A 24,785-nucleotide genomic window follows, 5' to 3' on the forward strand; every position below is an offset into this window, starting at 1 on the left:
TCATTTTATAAATATTTTATAATAAAATTTGTAGATATTTTACCATTATACTTGTTTTATTATCTTCACGGGAAGCTCACTCTTGTTACCTTTATTTTCGAATAGTGCATTTATACGCTGGATTGTGAGAGTATACGGAAGGTCACACTCCGTACAGTATGTGAGGGAGAGGAAAAGCAATTATAGGAAACAGAGATCTATTGCATGGATTAGCAATGGCAGTGAGTTTGTTGAAGATGAAATACGGAGATAGAAAGGTAAGAAAGGAGGGTGCAGAGGAGAGAAGGAATGTGTTGTAGGAGGCATGAGCACATCTCATTATTCTTTTGAACTCTAGACCAACTGATACCAAAAACAAATATGAGAATCAATGTTGCAGTTTATAAGCTCTATCATTAGAGAAGCTGAAGATCAATGTTGAAAATGGTATATGCAATTTTATGGGGGCTGTGTCCAAAGTGCTTTCTAACTGTCAACTCTTTGCAACATAAACAAACTCAGAGAAAAAGAACAAGGTTGATATACATATATTTAAAAAGAATGAATTTTGTTTTGCAACAATCAATTTTACAACAAAGAATCATTGTTGCCTACAACAGATACAATTTGATGCCTAATCATTGCACATACCAGAGGACAGATCCAACACTGGTCTGCAATACACCACGAAGAAGCTTTCATAAAAATCTATGCTTCTTTGCAGACAGACCGCATGTTATTTAGGAAACGGATTGGGAGAGATTACAACAATGTCAGCATTGTTTCTAGCTTAGTGTACTATTCGAGTTCATGTTTGTGGGGTGTGCTATCAGGGCCGGTGTTTGTGGGGCTTGGAGTACTATCAAGGCCATTGTTTGTAGGACAGATAGAAGCAAACTGACAGAACCGACATTTCCAACGCTCCTCTTCTGGAGTGTAACAGGCTTCTCGTTCCCCTAGCCAGAACTCAAGACAACCATGAATTTGATTCTTGAGCCAATCAGAGTCAAAGGCAAAGTGATCTTCGCCAAGCAATGAATTATCTTTTTGGAATTCATATCTGCTTGAAAGCAACCAAGTAAATATCTTGCTAAATCACAAAAAATATTCACAATCGTACAGTATGTATCCCACACATTTCAATATAGCTCTACAACCTACTCTAGGTATGAATTTGCCAATGTATCTTATAAAGGTTCCTCCTAAATTCATGATGAAAATGGCTATCGTTGAGGCAGTAACACATGAAAGCCTAGTCCACATCAGCGAAAGCAGGGTAGCCAATTTTTTTAAATTTTATTTATAAAAATATTAAAAAAAAAAAAAAAATCTCTGCTTTCAGGTAGACTTAACAGTCAAACCAATTTTGACTGGAACCAAAAACCTTTGATTCAAAAATATTAAGGTGAAGGATGGTCCAACTGAAATTCTTATTGAATTGGCTGCCTCTTGTAGTGGTTACCAATACCGTCCATTAAATTGAGATCTTTCAAGGTTTATGGGGGAACTCATCATAGAGCTCAATGGTCTATTGTTAAATGAGTGGTTTAGGTTTTGTCATTGAAACAAACATTTAATAGCATTATTTTGGCATCTTTAAGTTATTTAATAGGATTTTTAGAATTCTACCATTCATTACCCTAAGAACTCTAGCGGATCTCAAGCCAACATCTCATAAGGTGTGTTCCAAGCCCAATTAGTATGTAGTTCATGTATATTAATAGAAACTTCTAAAACTCAAGCTACAAAAATATGCAAAACCATTTTGCCTAGAGAGAGAGAGAGAGAACAAGATACTCACCTCAATAAAAGCTGGTCATGAGCAGGGGGCAGTATGCTACATGTATTTCTGAAGAGTCTCACTATGTCATCAAGGGTCTGTGTAGAAAACAAGAAAATAAAATAAAATAAAAATTTATAAAATATAAAAGCAGGGATGGACTTCTTTTAATTATCTGAACATGTCTATCCACAATTTCACAATTATGTAAAGGTTCATGCCAATTACATGGTAGACATCTCCCAGACAAACCATTGAAAATAAATCAAAGAACAGAATGAAAAGAAGCTGCTCTCACTTTGTTAAAATTATCTTTAGTGATATCTTTATTTTTCAATAACATGTTTAAGTACCTCTATACAATGTAATAAGGATTTGTTGTTTTTCGTATTCAGAGAACCTCAAAGATGTGCATAATGATGTTGAAAACATCACATGCACTCTATAGGGCAGCCTGATCTCTCAAATTATGTAGTTAATGAATTAAGGGAGAAAGAGAGAGTCCTTACGTCTGCCGGGAACCCTGAGTCAGCAGTTCTTTCCCTGAGTTCTTCAGATAAGATAGAATAAGGACTTAACGTAAAAAAATCAAAAAACTTTTGAGAGGGGAAATTGTCAGCAACTAAATTGTCCCATATATACTTGTAACACATTAACTGAAGCCTGCCAAGAAACATGCAAATGTCATGACTTTATTCTGACACAATAGTTAACAAAATTTCATCTAACATACCTTCCATTCCTTCTTTGCGGTTCCGCAGGAAGAGTGTCTCGAACACGAGTCTTTGTGTCAACTAATATCGGGTTTCTATCAGTTTCTGTGGCAGGTATCCGGATCTCATCGATCACTCCCACCATCCATACACCTTCTGCAAAGCCTATTCTGATTCCATAAGCAATTATAGTCCATCAGCAAGGGGGAAAGAAAACATGAAGACCAATGGTCCAAATGCATTCCACGTGTGTTTGTGGGTGTGAGAGTAAGAGAGAGACAAAAAAAGGGTTATATATATATACACACACACATAATTTCTAGAAAACCATTGTATTTCATATGTACAAGCACCATCTCTATGCTTCCCAACAAAAGAGGAGGTCTTTTGTAAATTGCTTTCCAAGTTTTGTTATCCATACAGATTTCAGTACATTCCATGATTAGGGCAATGCCAAAACAATAACGAACAAACAATCAAATCTTTTGCACTTAATTGATGGTTAGAACAATCTTTTCAAAATGGGACTCATATCCAACCCATACTAAAATGTTATCTGCATATCTGCTTATTCACATGGAACTTTGACATAGTTACCATTTGCTATACATTAACTACTCTACTTTACACACCATGAATCCCCCAATCAGGATATGATATCCAGTAATATGGATAAATCTAAATTCTACAGGAACAACATAGTAACACCCTTATCTAACTTACTTTCCAAAAATTATGTCCTGCATTGAGAACAAAGCAACATTTCACTCAAATTTATCACAATGTGCTTCAAATTATATAATGAACCACTTGCAAGTGCAGAAAAAGCATAGATATGTGGCCATTGAGGGCTAGCAAAAACCATGATAAACTAGAAGCCTAGAAATTGAGATAGCCAAAGATGACTGAACTTACATTGGCAGCTCACGAGTTAATCCTTCAAACAATAACTGATTTGCACCAATAATAAAGTTTAAAAACTTCAGAGCCCATATGTCTTCTTTAGATTTGACTTGAACTTTCACTTTTTTCACTACCTGTCAGATATACAACAAGGATGGATAATTACATACAGTGAACATAAGCGGACATAGAAAGTACTAATAAAATAATCAGGTTTGCTACTCCAAATTTCAGGATAACGAACATAGAAATAAGTTGAATGATCTGCAAAATATTCTACATACAATTGTGTATCAGAGAAGAATTTCCAAGGCCAAGCTAATGGCTAGATAAGAATGTATACAATTTGCAATTATGCTCTCACTTAGTACAGTAACTAATATTTTTAATAAACTAAACTTCATGCAATGGAATTTAAGCCAAAAATGTCTGCCCATAAAATTAAAAGAAAGGAATAAAAGCTCATTTTAAGTGTACAAGCAATGATAAGGTTTATCAAAATTGACCAGAAAAACAAACCATTTAGACTTAGGGAGTCATAAGTTCAAGGCAACAAGAGGCATGCACAACACAGATTTTTTTTTTTTTCATTTTTTTATGAGAAACAGAATTAGTTATATATCAGGAATCTAAAAATGTACCTCTTCTTCAAGTTTTGCATGCCGAGCACTACCCGTTTTCATAGCTTTATTAGTTCTGCGTTTGGCATGGAGGAGAACAAACTCCATTTGTTTTTCACACCATTCCTGTTGATGAAGTATAATTAGAACCAATGTGATCTTCATGACATCACAAGATACAGAACTTCACTCTATGAAATATTGCAACAATGTAATGTGCAATATGGTCATAAAGTTCACCAAAATTCTAACTTCCAACAACATTAAAAAGAAATATATTAATGTAATCTAAGCCTGACACTTAATAGTAAAAGAGAAAAAGGGTGTGGACAAAGTTTGACAACAATTACTATAACAGATAATATTAATCTTGGAGGTACCAAAGGGCCTAATCTGCAGACAAAAACAAGCATGCATATGAGAGAGAGAGAGAGTGTGATCTTCAGGGTAAAGTCCTAACTTCCAGCAGACCAGTTACTCCTAAAACATTGTAATCCAACTAAGGCTAGAAGTAAAAAATTATGAGTAAAACCAACATCAGATTAGGTCTGCTGATTGGGTTTGATCACAGAAAGTGTAACATCGAGATTGGAAATCAAATTATGTTATTTGGGTTTCCAAATATTAGGTGCTCATTGATTAATTCAAACTTGTCCCAAAAGTTTAAGTGCTAATAAGAAAGGGTGAATTTAGTCACTTAATCATTATTCAAACACTCCCCCTCATGTAAGAGTCCAGAATCTCCCTTAATATTGGGGCCAATTGTGTGGGATTTTTTACTTTTTATGGGTGGGAGGGTGGAGACAAGGTTCAAACTCAAGACCACCTGCTTTGATACCATGATAAACCACCAGTTGTCCTAACAGCTTAAACTATTAGTAAATGCTGAATTTATTCACTTCAATTTCTTCTAACATCCAGAAGATAGGTAGGTGCTTGCTCTAGCAGTGAAATAAGTAACATTTGCTTCACACAGTTGATCTAAATCAAAGGCCAAGAAAGGTATTGGCATTTGCTTCACAAGACTGATCTATTTTGTGGATTTTTTTCCCTATGATCCTATCCTTCTGCTACTTTCGTATCAGCATTACTCTCTCACTTATGAACCACCTGGATGAGTATGTGTTTCCATTCATGAACTCAAGAGGAATTGAAAGACTAGAGATTGAGCAAAGGTTTTAAACTCCTATCATTCTGGAAGTCAATTCTATGTGGTCAATTCATTGAAAGTACCTCGGCCAATTGGCCATCAAATACACAAAAAAAGATCAAGATGACGCACTAAAACCTTTATATTCTGGACTTCACACAAATAAAAAAGTTGATAGCAAACTACAACCAAATGTATGATGATTCGCATATGCTGATGCTTACCAGGGAAATGCTCATGGAACTTCATGAGCAACTCAACTTTACTCTTAAGCTATTGGTGACATAACTATAACCACAACATGTATTTGTAGTGGATTCATTCATAATAAAGCTAATAAAATTTACGCTGGTGATCACATCAAGAACGGATAAATTTTCAATAATCTAAGTTACAACAACTAGTTTAGGCCTCCTCCAAGTTTTCTCTGTAATACATCACAGACTCACAGTAATTGTTGATTCACATAGACAACAAGTTACAACCAAATCTAATACACACTATATTTTGCTGGTGGTGACACAACCATGAACCATATATCATATATGGAATTTATTGGAAGATGCCAAAATTAGTTAAATGGCTTTTAAAAAAAAATGATTTTCTTGACTTGCTCCACTTATCAAAATTCAAAAGTATGGTTCCCATTTTCATCAAATATCATCAGCAATTTAGCATAGAAAAACCATTTACTTACTATTTATCACCACGACAGCTTCAAAAAACAAAACCATACTAAACTCAAACTCAAAAATCTAGCAAAAACCATTCCGACCCATTTGCCAGACCACGAAAATCTTTCATATCAAAAGCAAAATTCAAAAACTTGAGAACAAACCCATTGAATACCGTGGAAGTAATATCAGTGACAGACAAGCCCTTCTTCTTTCGAAAGCGATGGAGAAAAGACTCATTGTTTTTATTCTTCTTCTGGGTACTGGCGAAATTGCCCGAATCCTCGATGTCGGGTTCGGTATGACCCGAGAAGGTCCTCTTGGAAAGGACAGTAATTGACTGAATAGACCTCGCTTTGCCATGGAAACTACGAAGTGGTGAGCAAATAGCACTTGCATTTGCAGGGACTGAGGCTAAGGCTAAGGCTGCTTCGAGTAGAGCCATTTCTTCTTCGCTCACGATTTCGATCTCGATAGGGATCTCGGAAGAAAAGCTCTTGGTGGTGTTGTTTTTGTTGAGGGGTAACTCGGAGAGTGACTCGGTCTCGCTCATTTTGTGAGTCTCGGCGTGGAGAAATGACCGTTGGGATCGCCACGCTTTAGGGGCAAGTCATCGCAGGACCTTGATATATATTGTCTTTTTTTGTACACTCTTTATCAGTTTATGTTTTAATTTTTGAGTTCAACGGAGGGTGGCCTTTGCGTGTGAAACACTTATACCTCAACTCTACGGCGCGGGCTAGCCGAGTAGACAGTAGGCACTATCAACGTCTTTTATCTGCTTTGATTCTTTGAATATCAGCATTCCTTTTCCGTTTTTATCATTTTTTTTTTGAGATGAACTTTTATCATTTTAGTAAAAAATTCCTGAAGCATAGCATAGGAATAGTCATTACATTATGTGTTTATTACACTTTACGAAAACATGTCCTAAATTCCTATAATTTGTATAGAGTTCATTCTATATTTTTAAACTTTTAAAAATTCTTCTTTACCTCTCAACTATTATAAGAGATTAAATTCTGTAAGAATGTAATGTAAAACTCATATTATACCTTTTCAATCCTAATATATTATATCATCTTATCACATATTTAAGAATAAGTACAACCACACTCAAGTTATGTGATATTATGCCTTTGTCCCCATTCCCTGTGTGTGTTTTGTCTGTTTGTGTTCCTTCTCAAAAGAAAAAAATGTGGGCAGTCCCACATCACCTAAGAGTGAGTTCAAAAACAGGTATAAAGCCTTCATACACACTACAAGAGTTACCGGCTTTTGTAGTGGGTAAGTTGTGTGATATTATGCCTTTATCCCCATTCCCTATGTGTGTGTTATCTGTTTGTGTTCCTTCTCAAAAGAAAAAACGTGGGTAGTCCCACATCGCCTAAGAGTGAGTTCAAAAACAGGTATAAAGCCTTCATACACACTACAAGAGTTACTTGCTTTTGTAGTGGGTAAGTTATGTGATATTATGCCTTTATCCCCATTCCTTGTGTGTGTGTTGTCTGTTTGTGTTCCTTCTCAAAAGAAAAAAACGTGGGTAGTCCCACATCGCCTAAGAGTGAGTTCAAAAACAGGTATAAAGCCTTCATACACACTACAAGAGTTACTGACTTTTGTAGTGGGTAAGTTGTGTGATATTATGCCTTTGTCCCCATTCCCTTTGTGTGTGTGTGTTGTCTGTTTGTGTTCCTTCTCAAAAAAAGAAAAAAGTACAACCACACTCAATTAATTCTAATACCCATATATAAATCCAACCAAATTGGAAGTTTATTGAGATATTATTAAGTATGGTATAATGTATTGAATTTTAAGTAAAACGTTGATGTGACAATCTCTTATTAGATGGTATAAAACATGAGTTTTACACTCCATTCTTATCAAATTCAGACTCCTATTATAAATATTATATCTATACCTTTTTGACTTTTGTCCACAGTTGTAAACTTTTAACTTATTTTTACATGAAGTCGTGTGTGTCTATATATATATATATATATATATATATATATATATATATAGATGAGTTGGGTTTAAGTTATACCTATTGTAATTCTAAGCAATATTACATTACCTAATAACTTATTTTTTATTTCATATTTTGAAAATCCAACCATTGAATTACATGTTCTATATGTTCTTAACATGTATGCCAAATTTCATGCCAATCGGATGTAATTTAGCATTCGATCCATAAACACATTTTGTATGCATTATTTTAAATTACAAAAACTTGAATTTAAATAATTTATTGATGACATTGCTATTGCTATTGCTATTGCTATTGATCTTTGATCATCTTTAAATTTTGCAAGCATGGAGAGAATATATGAAGATAACGTAATCTAGCAGTGGAGTTATCAAAATTCATATCTAATTAAAAAAATATTGGGTAATATAACATTACTTAAAGTTACACCAGGTCTAACTTGAACTCTAGTGTAGAGGAACACTTAAGTTGAATAGGAAGCAAGAAACTATTAGTCAAATGCATAATATGAAACATCTTTTTTAAGTTTACAAAAAAAAAAAAAAAAAAAAAAAAAAAAAAAAAAGAAGAAGCTTTTTTTAATATATTAGGGACAAAAAAAAATCATTTTAACATTTAAAGATAGAAAATATAACGTTTTTAATAGTTTAGGGATGATTTTTTTTTTTCTTTCAAATTTAGGGTTTAAAAATGAACTTCATTGCAAACTTTAGAAACAAAAACAGTATTTTTGACGAAATTTTATTAAGTTACCTCTAATTATACTACAAAAAGCTAACAAAAAGATCTAACAATGAATCTAATTGATGATACTTTAATAATATAATCAACAAAAAATAATGTGTTATGGTTATTGCAAATTTTATTGTATGAATTTACCAACTGATGTATCAATTTCTACACACAAGAAAAAAAAAAGAGTGAAAATACTACCAATTTTACTAAAAAAAAATAATTACAAACTAACATAATAATAATTGTAATTTATGTAATTTCTTAATTAATTTTTATTTTGATTTAAAAGTTGATACATCAGTTTGTAAAACTCATAAAATAAAATTATAACATTCCCAACATTTTTTTATAAATAATATTTTGAATTACTTTTGTGGGGTCCAATAGTTTGTGGGTTCGGCCCGCTCGCTTATGGGGAGTTCACAAACCCCTAACTGAAGGAGACCAGGGCCCAAGCCCAAAAATAGTGAGCTCAAAGTGGCCCGAAGATACGTCTGAGGACCGCTCAGTCCTCGGAAGACCCAAAATCCCATTGACGAAAGTGGAATACAAGCAAACTTAAAAGATCAGAAAATATCTTGGGGGAAGTTGTCCTTAATACCCTTCACTGATATGACACTGCACCTAACAGAGCCGGATTTTTAGGCTTTATGGATCATCTCAAACAATTTCGGGATTAGATTGATGGGACAAATATCTGTCCTGGAAAGATCGACCCTACACGTGGACGAGGGACAACAAACGTAGGCTAGTATAAAAGGAAAGGTAAACTAATAAGGGGGGATCCCCATCTCACTTCCTGAAAAAAACTCCAGGAATGAGAATGCCCGGATAGTATACGCACTCCACCATGGAGAACCCATCGACGGGTAACCGGAGAAAACATTAGTGCTCCTCGGACATGATCCGAGGAGCCAAATCCCTCAAGTCATAAAGGGGTAAGGCCTGAGTATCCAGATTAAAGCCTTTTCTTGTCTTGGTTCACCTAAAGTCCGGCCTATACCAACGCCCCGTGACCCAACGTTAGCCTTTCAAGCCCACTCTCTACAAATATTATTGTGGGGGATCTTTCACGCGCGAGCCCATCGTCGTTGTTGGGCCGTTTGAGAGTCGTGTCCCTACAATTGGCGCCGTCTGTGGGGAGGCTTGCGCGTTGGCACGGGTGGCGCATGAGTTAGCTCTCTCGCAAGCAGAGATTCACGAGAGGGGCTACGCCTTACACTGCTAACGGCGCGGGCAGCTCTAGGGGCTTCCGGACTCAAACCAGCTCTCCCCTCCCTGGCCTGGGGGCTAACCTGTGAAAAATAAATAAGTATAGAGAAAAGACTACTAAAAAAAAAGAGATCTTACAAGTTTTGGACAGAACCAAGGCCTTGCATGGTCCTCGGACCCAAGCCTATGGGGAAACCAAGTACAAAAAAGAGATCTTACAAGTTTTGGACAGAACCAAGGCCTTGCATGGTCCTCGGACCCAAGCCTATGGGGAAACCAAGTACAAAAAAGAGATCTTAAAAGTTTTGGACAGAACCAAGGCCTTGCATGGTCCTCGGACCCAAGCCTATGGGGAAACCAAGTACAAAAAAGAGATCTTACAAGTTTTGGACAGAACCAAGGCCTTGCATGGTCCTCGGACCCAAGCCTATGGGGAAACCAAGTACAAACAAGAAATCTTAAAAGTTTTGGACAGAACCAAGGCCTTGCATGGTCCCCGGACCCAAGCCTATGGGGAAACCAAGTACAAACCAGAAATCTTACAAGTTTTGGACAGAACCAAGGCCTTGCATGGTCCCCGGACCCAAGCCTATGGGGAAACCAAGTACAAACAGGAAATCTTAAAAGTTTTGGACAGAACCAAGGCCTTGCATGGTCCTCGGACCCAAGCCTATGGGGAAACCAAGTACAAAAAAGAGATCTTAAAAGTTTTGGACAGAACCAAGGCCTTGCATGGTCCTCGGACCCAAGCCTATGGGGAAACCAAGTACAAACAAGAAATCTTAAAATTTTTGGACAGAACCAAGGCCTTGCATGGTCCTCGGATCCAAGCCTATGGGGAAACCAAGTACAAAAAAGAGATCTCATAAGTTTTGGACAGAACCAAGGCCTTGCATGGTCCTCGGACCCAAGCCTATGGGGAAAACAAGTACAAAAAGGAAATCTTAAAAGTTTTGGACAGAACCAAGGCCTTGCATGGTCCCCGGACCCAAGCCTATGGGGAAACCAAGTACAAACCAGAAATCCTACAAGTTTTGGACAGAACCAAGGTCTTGCATGGTCCTCGGACCCAAGCCTATGGGGAAACCAAGTACAAACAGGAAATCTTAAAAGTTTTGGACAGAACCAAGGCCTTGCATGGTCCTCGGACTCAAGCCTATGGGGAAACCAAGTACAAAAAAGAGATCTTACAAGTTTTGGACAGAACCAAGGCCTTGCATGGTCCTCGGACCCAAGCCTATGGGGAAACCAAGTACACAAAATAAAAACCGTAAGTTTTGGACGGAACCTAGGCCTTGTATGATCCTCGGACTCAAGCCTATGGGAAAACCAAGTACACAAAAGCACCGTCGGAGTCCCCTACTTCCCAGTCGATTGCTCGGATGGATTATTTAGAGATTATCAGCCTTAGACGGTGTTCACATGCTTATCACAGAATATTCGACTGTTATCCCGGTTAGTTTCCTAAGTCTGATTTACTATGAATTATCGATATAATGCCTGGTAGTATTGTTAAATTGGAGTTAGTTAAAATATGTTTCAAGCTATTTTGCTCTAAATATTCTAAAAGAAACACACGCATGGGGCACACTCACTCACAGAGTAGTGTAGTCAAAGGAACAGCATCCAAAACAAGTGAAGAAATTTCCATTATCACTAAAACAAAGAAATAGTACAGCGTACAATGAAAAGCTGGAATCAGTTTGCGTCAAAACTCATTGCATAACCGAAAAGAAAGGAAGATACAAGAGAATAAAATGAAGCTGAGGAAGTAGGTCAGAGGAGAGGTTGGCTACAGCCCCAAGACCTTGTTCTTCCTCAATGCTTTCACATGCCCACAACTCAAACAGCAAAAGAGACCCAACTTGAGCCTGACACCGTTGAAGGAAAGGTGCAGGGAGTCGGAAGTTGAGGGGCTTTCTCTAAATATACGCCTGCCGCAAAGCAGAGGCGCTGATGGCGGAAAACCTTTCTTCTGCCACACCAAAATTCTGGCATTGACAGAACCTGCTTCGGATTTTGACTAAAAAAGGGAGAGACCCCCTTCCCCCTCGGTCGAAATGGAGTGTTCTCCTAAACTTATGCTTCCTGTGCCCATACCTTACTACTTTGAGTCTCATGAGGACACGGTGCTTCTGCGGCGGAGAGAGTTCTTTCTTCCCAACCACTGCCTTAGACATGTTATGTTAAGGGAGGAGAGCTCCGGAAGTGGGAGTTATGATATGGGAGAAAACTGAAGGAGTTGTGCGTATATAAAGCAACTTTCTCCCCCTCCTGTTTATTTGAAAAGATAAGGGGGTGGCAGTCAACTCACGCAGCATCCCAAGGTACGCTACAGACAAAACAGTTCTGGCTCAACTTCCAACATCAACTGCAACCACAAGATTAAAGAGCCTCGTAAAGGCGCACCTCGGTCATTATGACATCAGAGAGTACCGCGTGGCCAGAGGTTGCAGAAATATCTCTTAATTCATGGGCTAAGTGGATTCGCGGCCCAGGCCCGCTTTGCGTGAGGGCCCAGGTACTGTGGCCCACGCCGAGCAATGGCCGTGGCCGAGGACAACCCCTGCTCGGCGACTTGGGAAATGCCTTATGAAAGGGAGAATCTGAACTCAAAGAGTCTTAGACAGAACCTAGGACTTGCATGGTCCTCGGACTCAAGCCTAGAGGGAAGCCAGGAACATAAAAAAGATATCTTATAAGTCTTGGACAGAACCTAGGACTTGCATGGTCCTCGGACTCAAGCCTATGGGGAAACCAAGCACCTAAAAGAAAAAGTATAAGTCCGAAACAAAACCCAGGCTTTGCGAAGTCCTCGGACTCAGGCCTTTTGGGAAATCAACTGCTCGGATGGAGAAGTTTCTCGGCTCAAATACGAGAAAAAGTTAAGGCCAGTGTGTTAAGAAGATGGCGAAACGAACTGATGATCGTTAGCCTAAGGAAATTGTTCATTGGGAAGGTGACATGTCCTCGGATGACTACTTCTTACACCTTATCGAACACTTAGTCCCCATCTCGACTAATTTTAAGGTAAATCTCGTTCCTCACTGGTCGGATTGTTATGTCGAATAATAATTTTGTTAAAGTTATTATGGCGTCTTTTTATTAGCAAGTATTTTGGCCTTAGTTGTCATTGTTTCAAATGCTATACTACTGTGCCGGGCAGAACTTGCAAATTTATTAAAACATATAAACAAAACATGCGAAATAGAATAACAGTAACTTTTATTAATATAAAAAAGTTATTACAACGTACAAAGAAGGGCTTAAGCAAGCCTATACAAAAAATGAACTGCCGAAGCAGTAATCACATCCGTAATACAGATAAGTAAACCGCCAGGTGTCCTTTAAACTCGCCTTCAAAGTCTCTCTAAAATCTTTGTCTCAGTACTGTTCATATCAGAAGAACTTTGTATAGAAAAGGAGAAGAGGAAGGAAGAAGAATTGGAACACATGGAAACACTTCAACAAGCTCTTGCCGCTGAGGGAAACAAAAGGAAAAGAAGATGGAGGACATGAGCAAGAAGGAGGAGAAGAAGAGAGAAGAGATGAAGAAAATAAGAAAGGAGCAAAAGAGGGAAAAGGGGAGTCATATTAGGTATGCTCATGAGAGAGCGGATGGAGATGACAAGGGAGGTTTTCGACTCAGTCACACCGAAAGTGGGATGTGACGAGTCCCTGCTTCGGATTTTGGCTAAAAGAGGAGGGAGGCAAATCTTGAGTCTCCGCGATCCCTGCCCCGACCGAGCCATCTCAAGCTTTGTTAGGGCATGGCGTTTCTGAGAAAGGAATGATTTATTCATGGCGGACTACTATGGTGGATGTATTATTGGATAAGGAATAACCAGATGGAAGAAGTGAACTCTGAGAAGGGCCTGAGGAGTTCAGATATGAGAGAATCACCTTTTGTCTTCTCTCTTTATATAGGGGAGGAAGACAAGGGTACGTAACATGTTCTGGTTCCCAAGGAAATCTGCGAATAAGTGTGCATCCGTTTCGTTCCCCCACGCTATCAGTAACCGTTAGATTTGGGATGTCTCGTAAAAGGAAGATATTAAAGGCACGCTACGGATAACCAAACGGAATAAGCGCATCACGCGTAAATCGAGGGAAACATCTTGTAGATCGGCGCATTCCTCGGGGAGGTGAAGAGTCGCCAACGTTGATCAAGGGCCGAATTAAATGAGCCACAATAAAGGCTCGGTATTACCAAAACCCACCTTTCCAACCAAGATGTTGGACAGCCGGGTTTTGAGGGGCTAATGTGGGGTCCAATAGTTTGTGGGTTCGGCCCGCTCGCTTATGGGGAGTTCACAAACCCCTAACTGAAGGAGACCAGGGCCCAAGCCCAAAAATAGTGAGCTCAAAGTGGCCCGAAGATACGTCCGAGGACCGCTCAGTCCTCGGAAGACCCAAAATCCCATTGACGAAAGTGGAATACAAGCAAACTTAAAAGATCAGAAAATATCTTGGGGGAAGTTGTCCTTAATACCCTTCACTGATATGACACTGCACCTAACAGAGCCGGATTTTTAGGCTTTATGGATCATCTCAAACAATTTCGGGATTAGATTGATGGGACAAATATCTGTCCTGGAAAGATCGACCCTACACGTGGACGAGGGACAACAAACGTAGGCTAGTATAAAAGGAAAGGTAAACTAATAAGGGGGGATCCCCATCTCACTTCTTGGAAAAAACTCCAGGAATGAGAATGCCCGGATAGTATACGCACTCCACCATGGAGAACCCATCGACGGGTAACCGGAGAAAACATTAGTGCTCCTCGGACATGATCCGAGGAGCCAAATCCCTCAAGTCATAAAGGGGTAAGGCCTGAGTATCCAGATTAAAGCCTTTTCTTGTCTTGGTTCACCTAAAGTCCGGCCTATACCAACGCCCCGTGACCCAACGTTAGCCTTTCAAGCCCACTCTCTACAAATATTATTGTGGGGGATCTTTCACGCGCGAGCCCATCGTCGTTGTTGGGCCGTTTGAGAGTCGTGTCCCTACAACTTTATTGTTTTTTTATATTTAAAAGATGACATAACAATTGATAAGGTTTATATAGTAAGTTGGTAATAATCATAACATCATTTGAAAAAAAAATGATAATCTATATATATATATAAAACCGAAACCTTTGCTGGCACCACAATTTTCCACGTCAGCACAATATTTAAAAAATAAAAAATAAATAAAAATTATAACTCCTCAAAACCCTAGCAACCTTACCCATCTCTCAAGTTAAGAAATATAAAGCCACGGTTTGTGTAAACTCTCTCTTTCTCCAGACGTAGGAAGTCCTAAAGCATTCAAGATCTACAAAACCCTAGCAACCTTACCCCTCTCTCAAGTTAAGAAATATAAAGCCACGGTTTCTACAAACTCTCTCTCTCCAGACGTAGGAAGCCTTAAAGCATTCAAGATCTACAATGCACGATATAGATTTTAGCTTATAAAGTTCAGCTTTTGTAAGGTTAGTTTTGTTTATATATTAATTAATACATAGTACTTTGTTCACCATTGAATACTCATATAATCAATTTCCAATTTTATGGAGTTGCGGTGTTCAAGAATTAAACCAAAATTCTTTTAAATGATCTATAATATTTTGTCCTTTGAAAATTTTATCTCTTTGATTTTAGTAAAATAAAAAATAAAAAATAAATAAAAATTATAACTCCTCAAAACCCTAGCAACCTTACCCATCTCTCAAGTTAAGAAATATAAAGCCACGGTTTGTGCAAACTCTCTCTTTCTCCAGACGTAGGAAGCCCTAAAGCATTCAAGATCTACAAAACCCTAGCAACCTTACCCCTCTCTCAAGTTAAGAAATATAAAGCCACGGTTTCTGCAAACTCTCTCTCTCCAGACGTAGGAAGCCTTAAAGCATTCAAGATCTACAATGCACGATATAGATTTTAGCTTATAAAGTTCAGCTTTTGTAAGGTTAGTTTTGTTTATATATTAATTAATACATAGTACTTTGTTCACCATTGAATACTCATATAATCAATTTCCAATTTTATGGAGTTGCGGTGTTCAAGAATTAAACCAAAATTCTTTTAAATGATCTATAATATTTTGTCCTTTGAAAATTTTATCTCTTTGATTTTAGTATATTGTGTTTCTTAAGTTATAGAGAGATTTTCTTTGGTTTCTGCAAACTCTCTCTCTCTCCAGATGTAGGAAGCTCTAAACGCACGGTATAGCATTCAAGATCTACAACTCACGGTATAGATTTTAGCTTATAAAGTTCAGCTTTTGTAAGGTTAGTTTGTTTATATATTTAGTCCTTATGTTTAGGTTTAGGTTTAGGTTTTAAGAGATTTATATATTACTACTATGTGGCTGAATTTCCTGTGACATCAGTTTTATGTTTTTTTTTTTTTTTTTTTTTTTTTTTAATTTGTTTTATGTAAGGTTAGTTTGTTTACATCAGTTCTTTATCTCAAAGATAAGACTTTTATTTCTACTGCAAGAACTATTTAGGTATGTATCCCTTGCAAGCACACATAAACTTAAATTGTCTTTTAATATATGCATGCTTTATTATTTTCTAATAGTTTTCCCGTGCATCGCACGGGTTAGCGACTAGTTAATTTAATTTTAGTATTCCCATTGAAATTTGAAATAAACTGTTTTCAATTTTAGAATGTCGATTGAAAGGATGCTTTACTATGATGAGACACTCAGTTTGTCGTGGGACCATTCATCGAACATTAACCAAACGGGGAAGATCTATATGTCAAGCAATTTGAAAATGCAAGCTAAGCACATGAAATAAGCAATTAGAAGAAGCTGAACGAAACCCATATCAGGGCATGGCATATTCCTTACGGGACAAGCTAAGCTCAAGAAGGAAGCAGAGGCTGCAATTTTCTCTCTCACTTGAAATTTGCTGCCACATACCATATATGGACTTCTTGGGCTTGGGCTTTGTAAATATTAGTATTATATTTATTTCAAGCTACTTTCACATCCGGTTATGTATCTTGCGCTTTACAAGAGTACATTTATGTCCCTTGAGTGCAAGTACGCATAAGGGCTTATTGGCTTCGTAAATACAATAGTGAAACAAAAACCTTAATGGTAAATACGTAGCTATCAAGGCTTTCCCTGTAGATTTAGATTTTTAACATTACTAGCATTGGCTGCACGTGTTGCACATGCAGCCCCAGTAGTAAGAAAATTAATATAAATTTTGTGTGTAAAACCGTGAACTTTGGCTCACCCAATTTGATTATATTAAAAAAGAAGTCTAAGAGCATCCACAATAGTGGAACTAAATTTTTAGCAATTTAGCTCCACCAAAAGTTACTTTATCTATTTTATCTACACACATGCCGCAGCAGTGGATCTATTTTACCTTTCAACACAATAAAATAATATATTCATCACAATAAAATAATATTTCTACTTCAATAAAATAATAATATTTCTACTATAATAAAATTATATATCACCACCACCACCACAGCACAAACATCCTCCACCACCCCCACACAGCACAAACATCCTCCACCACCACCACCGGCCACCAGTCCACAGCAAGAAAGAAGAAAAAAAAAAAAAAACACCAACCCAAATCGAACCCACAAATCCACAACCACCACCTCCACCACCACCGGCCACCAGTCCATAGCAAGAGAAAAAAACACCAACCCAAATCGAACCCACAAATCCACAACCACCACCGGCCACCAGTCCACAGCAGGAAAAAAAAAAAAAAAAAAAAAAACCCAAACCTCCAATCTTCTTTTTCCTTAGCCACGGCCACAACCACAGCCACCACCACCACCACCACCAACACCACCACCACCACTACCAGTCCACAGAAAAAAAAAAAAAAAAAAAAAACCCACAACGAGCAAGCACCGATCACATTAGCGAGCTGGGTTGGCAGAAGCGGTGGATCGGCGGCTTGGGCAATCGGAGTTGAGAGAGTGAGAGATCGGAGTGACAGAGCGGCGGTTTGGCTAATCGGAGTTGAGAGAGGGAGAGTGAGAGGTTGCCCGGAGTGAGGGAGTGAGAGGCCGGCCGGAGTGCGAGAGTGAGAGACTGGAGTGAGGGAGTGAGACCGGAGAGGGACTGAGAGACCGGATTGAGGGAGAGTGATGTTTAGACTTCAAAGATGAGAGAGAGAGAGAGAGAGAGAGAGAGAGAGAGAGAGAGAGTGAATGTGAAAGAGAGGGAGAGGCATTATTTTAATCATCCGGATGATTAAAATAATAAATTTTTTTTTGCTCCTCATGAACAGTGCACATCTATTTTTAGATGTGCACTGTAGCAGTGGAGCTAAATTTTTTAGATTTAGCTCCACTGTTGCAGCAAGATTTTTGTGTTTGTGGAGCTAAATTTTAGCATTATAACTACACTGCTGCAAATGCTCTAAGAATACAACAAAATATCACAATATTTTCATAATATCTTCATTTTTAGGATCCGAATAGATATTTTTTTATTTTATTTGAGAGAAATGATACATTCATAACATTTTTAGAACAAATTCTAAATGACAAGTTATTATTGGTTTTAAACTGATAACATTGTTATTGTTATTCTCAAAACATTTATTTTCAATTGTGGTTGGTCACAGTGTCATATTTTATTATTTTATTTCGACTGGTAAGAAATTGATACTTCAATATTTGTAAAAATATTGTGAAATTTGTTGTGTTGGTATAACAATATATATGTCAGCTTACATAAATATTTAAAAAAAAAAAAAAAAAAAAAAAAAAACACAAACCGATTACTAGGAAAAAAAAAAAAAAAAACTTTAGGCACGGTAGAAATTAATGTTAAAATGTTGTGGACTTAGCATTTTTTTTTTTTTTTTTTTTATCTATAAGAAACTGAGATCTCAACAATTGTGAAAATATTGTGATAATAATAAGTGTTGTAACACTTTCTCAAAACATTTATTTTCAGTTGTGGTTAGTCATAGTCTCATATTTTATTATTTTATTTTGACTTATAAGAAACTAGCACGTCAATAATTGTGAAAATATTGTGAAATTTGTTGTGTCAGTATAACAATATATATGCCAGCTTACATAAATATTTCAAAGAAAAAAAAAACACAAACCGATTATTGAAAAAAAAAAAAAAAAAAAAAAAAAACTTTAGGCATTGTAGCTACCGTGCCAGTTGAATAAACTAAAAGTACTGTAGCTCTAGTGCTATCCATCAATAATAGTTTACTTATGATTTGTTGTGAAATTAATGTTAAAATGTTGTGGATTTAGCATTTTTTTTATTTGATATATAAGAAACTGAGATTTTAACAATTGTGAAAATATTGTGATAACAATAAGTGTTGTAACATTTTTTTTAAACATTTATTTTCAGTTATGGTTGGCTACAGTCTCATATTTTATTATTTTATTTCGATTTATAAGAAATTGACACGTCAATAATTGTGAAAATATTGTGAAATTTATTGTGTCAGTATAACAATATAAATGCCAGCTTACATCAATATTTAAAATAAAATAAAAAAAGACTCACGAAACCAAAGCACTGTTGGAGCTACATTGCTGCATAGTGCCAACACTTTGAATGCACAGTGCCGAAGCATTGTAGTGGCATAGCCGCTTTTATTATAAAACATTTATTTTCAGTTGTGGTTGGCTACAGTCTCATATTTTATTATTTTATTTCGACTTGTAAGAAATTATCACGTCAATAATTGTGAAAATATTGTGAAGTTTATTGTGTTAGTATTACAATATAAATGTTAGGTTACATCAATATTTAAAAGGAAAAAAAAAAAAAAAAACCAAAGCACTGTTGCAGCTACCGTTCTGCATAGTGCCAACATTCTGGATGCATAGTGCCGAAGCACTGTAGCAGCATAGCCGCTTTTATTATAAAGAAACAATATTAATTTGTATGTCCTCTATCATCTTTACTTTTATTATTTATAATTTTCATACACTTTTATCATTGTATCAAAGTTATGTTTTATCTTTTTTTAATATGATATCAAAGTCGAATGTATCTAGCCTATAGTAATCCCTATCTTTAATAACTAGATCTAGGTTTTATCTATCACCACTACTACTAGTCACTTTGTAGGCTCATCCTAATATATTCTTTGTTGTGACAAAGCTAAGGTTCTCTCACACACCATTGCTATAAGCCACTATATAGGCTTCTCTCAATTTATTTTCTATAGTGAACAATGTCATGCCAATCTCATATATGCATTTCTCGTATTCGATATTTTTTAACGGGACAATCTTGACAATCTCAACTACACTCAATAGGCATGTGCATCTTTCTTCTACACATGGTCTTTAGCTTTCCTTTAATCACGTGTTCTGAACCATCTTGGTCAAGTATGATTGATATAGCATCCTCTGTTATCTTTCTTTCTAGTCATACATCTTTATCATATTTAGGTTGCGTTACTCAAACTAAACCTTTGATTAGTAGTCTTAGTTGTTTTTCTTTCTATTCACGAGTCTCTCTATCATCTTCACACAAAAAAATTTCATACAACTTCACTAATCAATAACACTCAACAACATTCAAGCCTCAATCATTGCATGAGTCCTACCTTTGTTCCAATTTGTCGTTTATGCTTCATTTAATTTGGTTTTGCTTGTTCTACTCCACATCCTATTCAATCACAATTTCCTACAAGGTCTCACTTTCTGTCCAGTCTCAAGTTGTCTCAAACTTCCACCTTAAGTTTGAGGGAGATTTTAGAGATATCAAGATCCAATTAATCCTAGTGAAAACCCAAGTCTATTATATTACTCTAGTTTATGTTCATTACATTTAATCTTACTTAGAGTATATAAGTAAAGTAATCATAATCTTACTCGTAGTGCAGGTAGTGTAACTATAAGTTTATCTAAGATTTCTACTAGAAATATTTTTCAATAGATTCATTGTAAAATATAAATTTTAATAATAAATATGTTTTTTTTTTTTTGGTCAAAAGGAAATTATATTAAAACTAACTGGAAAAACCAGAGCCAGGACAAAGCCTGTTACAGAAAACACCCAAGGAGTCAGCCTCAACCAGAGGGATCAGCTCTTGAGGGGAAAAAGAATGAACAGAAAAAACCAAAGATTGAGCCAGACCAAACTTAGCTAATCGATCCGCACATTTGTTGGCTTCCCAGAAAATATGCTCAACACGAACCTAAGGGAATTGATCGATTAAGAGCTTGCAATCATCCAGCAGGGGAGAAATCACAGTATTGCAGCAAGAAGACTTATTTAGAACGTCCACCAGCGACTTTGCATCAAGTTCAATCACAACAGCACCAATGTTCAGATGATGGCAAAGCTGGAGACCATCCCGGAAAGCCCAAATTTCAGCCACAAAGCTGTCAGCTCTTCCAATCTTCCTAGAAAAACCCATCACCCAATTGCCACGGTCATCCCTTATCAATCCACCACCAGCTGCATTACCTGCCGAGCCATTTGCTGCACCGTCTGTATTGAGTTTAAACCAACCCAAATCTGGTTTTTCCCATTTGACTTGCTTAACCACCATATGAATGTTACGATTTGGTTTCGCACCACAAAGCAAGAACTCAGTAGCTAATTTAGTTACCACCTTATCAATATTCGGATTGGGCCTTTTGTTGGAAAAACAAACATTGTTTCTCTGCTTCCATATCATCCATATCGCATAAGGGAAGAGAATGTTCCAAGGAAGACCAGCTGCATTCTGGGAGGACTTGAGGCTGGAATTAGAAATCAACCAATCTTTAATGCCTTGGGAGAAGAAAGAAGGACACAGACAGCTGGTTTCAAGTTTAAGCCAAATCGGTTTCACCATGTTACAATCCCGGAGGGCATGAGTTAAAGTTTCAGCTTCAGAATGGCACATCGGGCAGGAAGTATCAATAAGGATTCCTCTTTTTGCTATAACCTCCTTGACTGCAATACTATTGTGCATGCATCTCCAAATGAACATCTGAATTCTAGGCAGCGTTTGGAGTTTCCAAATCCAAGATCCAGCAAAAGATTCTACTTCCATAAGATTTGAGGCAATAAGATAAGCACTCCCCATGTCAAAACTCCCTTTTGGAGAAAATTTCCATGCCAACTTATCATTGCTCCTTGCTAGAAGGGGAATCGGGGTTGCTTGGATTTCCTCTCTAATCCCTAAAGGGAGGTTGAAAGGGATCTTCGACCAATCCCATCTTCCCATAGATATCACATCCTTAAGCTTGAGGGTGGACGAGTCTAGAGGGAGAGGACCCTGAATGAGGGCTCTAATGGAGCCAAGATTAGACCAGCAATCAGCCCAAAAATTGAGGTTGCTCTCGTGTCCTGGGATCCACTTTAACCCTTTCTTGAAAGTATCCTCACCTATCTTCATACCTTTCCAAGTAGGGGAGCTTGGGAGATTAGCTTCATTCCTCGAGTTGATTCTCTGCCTCGTACAATATTTATATTTAAGAACCTTGAGTCATCATGGTTGTAGGCCTTTAAAAACAAACCATATTAATTCCCTACTCCCTATCTCTCTCTTATCTTTATTTTATTATATATATTTTTCCATACACTTTATTGTAGTATCAAAGTTAAGTTTTGTTCATAAAAAAAAAGGTTATGTTTTGTTATTTTCCAACATGGTATCAGAATTATGCTTTATCTTTTCTAATATTTTGATTCACTTATCATCGAATGGCGTTGGTTTAGGTTAATTATGATACTTGTTTCAAGAATTTAAAAAATGAAACCATTGAAAGAATTTTATTGATCAACCAATAGTAGTTGGCTGCAGACAACAAAATCTCAGCTACAATCAAGAGTGATTAACAAGAATCAAAGTATCAAACACAAAAAATGGGAATTAGAATTATATTCTTTATAATTTTACACCAATAAAAAATCTATATCTAACATTAGATACCATTGGTTGCACAAGTTCTTCATTTGTTCCAACATTTTCTTTGTGAATTCTTGCATTATTCATTTATTCTCAAGCCAACCATGGTGAACAGCTGTGCAAATTCTTGCTCAAGTTTTTCATGTTCCAAATCCTTGTTGTTTAACTACCTGTAGTAATTGGAATGTCTCTTGTCTTTAGACAATTGAATTTTGAATGTAGCCCATTCTATAACTCAATTGGATGTCTAATGTAACAGGGTGGGAGCTATCGCCATCTCGGATATACTTCCTGTTCGCTTAGTAGAAGGATCCGTCGATGGAGATGGATTCCCCTTCCTGTTGTGCAAAAAACAAGAAATATTATCCAGTTAAACAAAAAAAGGCGAACAGCAGTGGCCCAAACAACCTTACATTTCCTGACTTGAAGATGGATGGAACAAGAAAGGTTTTCATTTCTTAAAGCAAACATAAATAGTTATTGGCAAAAAGGAGAGAGCAGTGCCGTCAAGAGAGAAAAAAAAGACTAAGGGTCCGTTTGGATTGAGCTTATTTTTGCTGAAACTGAAAACTGAAACTGAAAACACTGTAGCAAAATATTTTTTAAATGTGTGAATAGTACCGTGGGACCCATTTTTAATAAAAAAATTGTGAAAAGTGGAATTTGTGGGTCCGTGAACAGTGCACAAATGCACTGTTCACAGTTGAAAAGTCAACATATACGGCTGAACAGTAGTGAAACGCGAGAAAACAAAAAAAAAAAAAAAAAAAAAGGGGACGCGTTTACTGTGTTACTGTAGCATGGGTCCCATGCCCAAAACGCAGACGCACTTCAGCAACAAAACGTCCAAAGCAAACGGGCACTAAGAGTAACCAAAAAAAAAAGTAAACGGTTAATTCTTTAGCCATGAGACATTCTAAAGAAGAAGAAGAAGAAGAAGAAGAATATTGAGTTGTTGTATCCAAAGTAAGTGAAGATCTTATGTGAGTTCATATTAAGAAGAAGAAGAAGAAGAAGAAGAAGAAGAAAGAAATATTGAGTTGTTGTATCCAAAGTAAGTGAAGATCTTATGTGAGTTCATATTAATTCCTATAGAGAATATATTATAATATTTGGTGTAAATCTCAAATTAAGCATAAACTTGGATATATATTGTATTTGACTTAATAACAGTGAATTTATTCGGAATTGGTACCCTGACTTTTTACTTCAATGAGAAAGGGTTTTCTATATAAATCTTTATGTTTTTTTGCGTAATTAATATTTTGCTATGTTAATTTTGATGATAATATTATTTGGAATTAATTAAATTTCTTAGTTGATTTTCTATTTTCTTAATTCATATAAAACTAGCTTGTGGCCCCACATGGGATATATTTATGCTAGCACTACCATGAGTTTCATACTTTCATCAACAAATGTGGATTTAGATGTTGGAAGAGAGGAGAGGAAAAAAAAAATGAAATCTAGGGAAAAAAAAAAAGTGAAATATATATTTGCGTTGGCTTTTGGACGAAAAAATGATTGAAAAATTAGGTTATAACATGTGCTTAGGTACGATTCACATGATCTTTTACTTAAGTGAGTGAGGTGGTTATTTTAACACCAAAATTAATAAAATTAAATTAGACAAGGGACACAAAATTAAAGTAAAATTAAAAACTAATTTAGATTCTATTTAAATTCTGATTATATTTAGATTTTAATATAATAAATATAGAGAAATCTATAACAATTTTACAATAAATTCTAAGTGGCAAGTTGTTAATGACTATTATTGGTGGTTAAAAAAGAAAATTTGATGGTGAACTCAAATTACAACATGTAAGTGTGTAACACATGTTACTAATTAAAATTTGTAATGAAATTGTTATGAAAATTTGTATATTTTTAAAATTGGAATGATGAACATCCGTACTCGCTTTGGAGATTGAAAACGTGGAATCATATTTGGACTCCCTTTGGGAGGAAAAAAGAAAAGATAAGAAATTGGAATACGTCTCTAATTTATTTTTGGAGTAAAAACTACAATAACTTTGGCTTTTGGGTTTGAGACATTCAGCAGAGACTTTGTCCCTGATCGGATACTTCTCCCCCGTATCTCAACTGTTGTCTAAACCAAAACCCGCCAGCGAGCCCACAAACTCTGCATGGATAA

The 24,785-nt window shown here is 36.6% G+C and overlaps 1 protein-coding gene across 1 annotated transcript; it reads right to left on the bottom strand.

The window, feature by feature from the left end:
* Positions 1-497: 497 nt before the first annotated feature.
* LOC126733394 (exonuclease V, chloroplastic-like) lies at positions 498-6,485 on the bottom strand. Its single transcript, XM_050436697.1, has 7 exons — positions 5,995-6,485; positions 4,017-4,121; positions 3,388-3,509; positions 2,493-2,642; positions 2,269-2,422; positions 1,781-1,857; positions 498-1,039 (listed from the first exon to the last, which is right to left on the bottom strand). Exons 1-7 carry the CDS (start codon positions 6,370-6,372, stop codon positions 778-780), a joined length of 1,248 nt encoding a protein of 415 aa, XP_050292654.1. The 5' UTR covers positions 6,373-6,485; the 3' UTR covers positions 498-777.
* Positions 6,486-24,785: the final 18,300 nt, after the last annotated feature.

This window comes from Quercus robur, chromosome 1 (genome assembly GCF_932294415.1).
Source record: "Quercus robur chromosome 1, dhQueRobu3.1, whole genome shotgun sequence".
Lineage (NCBI taxonomy): Eukaryota > Viridiplantae > Streptophyta > Magnoliopsida > Fagales > Fagaceae > Quercus > Quercus robur.